This window comes from Penaeus monodon, chromosome 29 (assembly GCF_015228065.2).
Source record: "Penaeus monodon isolate SGIC_2016 chromosome 29, NSTDA_Pmon_1, whole genome shotgun sequence".
In the NCBI taxonomy this organism is placed as follows: Eukaryota; Metazoa; Arthropoda; class Malacostraca; order Decapoda; family Penaeidae; genus Penaeus; species Penaeus monodon.
This window is the reverse complement of record NC_051414.1, coordinates 31,494,443-31,494,845: the sequence shown is the minus strand read 5'-3', so window position 1 is coordinate 31,494,845 and position 403 is coordinate 31,494,443. Positions and strand designations below refer to the sequence as shown.

Here is a 403-nt window from a genome sequence, read left to right as displayed (position 1 = left end):
TATTCTATTTGTATTGATTCATGCTTATATGTGCGAGTCTGCCGAGAAAGAGTGAATGATCCCACAAGCACGCTCCCAAAAACAGTTACCTTGAATCTTTTTCTATACCGTACTGTATATAAATGCAGATCCAAGTTGCTACAGGAACACAGTCTCCGTTGGTCTCCGCTGAATACAGAACAATCCCCTTATTCGTAAACATGAAGCTGGTAAGGGAATCAAATTTAAACTGCTAATCAAATTTAAACATTTCCATGTGTTTGTAGGAAACCAAGCCATTATGAATCACACTCTTCCCATGGCAACTGAATATTAATAGCACATTGAATGAAGTCTCGTGTTGCTACGGTCACGAAAAAGTACTTTGCGGTTAAGACTGGGCTAATTCATATCATAATTCAAG

The 403-nt window shown here is 38.2% G+C and overlaps 1 protein-coding gene across 1 annotated transcript in view; it reads left to right on the top strand.

The window, feature by feature from the left end:
• Positions 1 to 159: 159 nt before the first annotated feature.
• Positions 160 to 403, top strand: part of LOC119591675 (neuropeptide-like protein 30) — a gene marked incomplete at its 3' end in the record, with an annotated part of 1,026 nt that continues 782 nt past the window's right edge. The window contains 1 exon segment of the mRNA XM_037940424.1: positions 160 to 209. Within this exon segment, the coding sequence (XP_037796352.1) occupies positions 201 to 209 (9 nt within the window).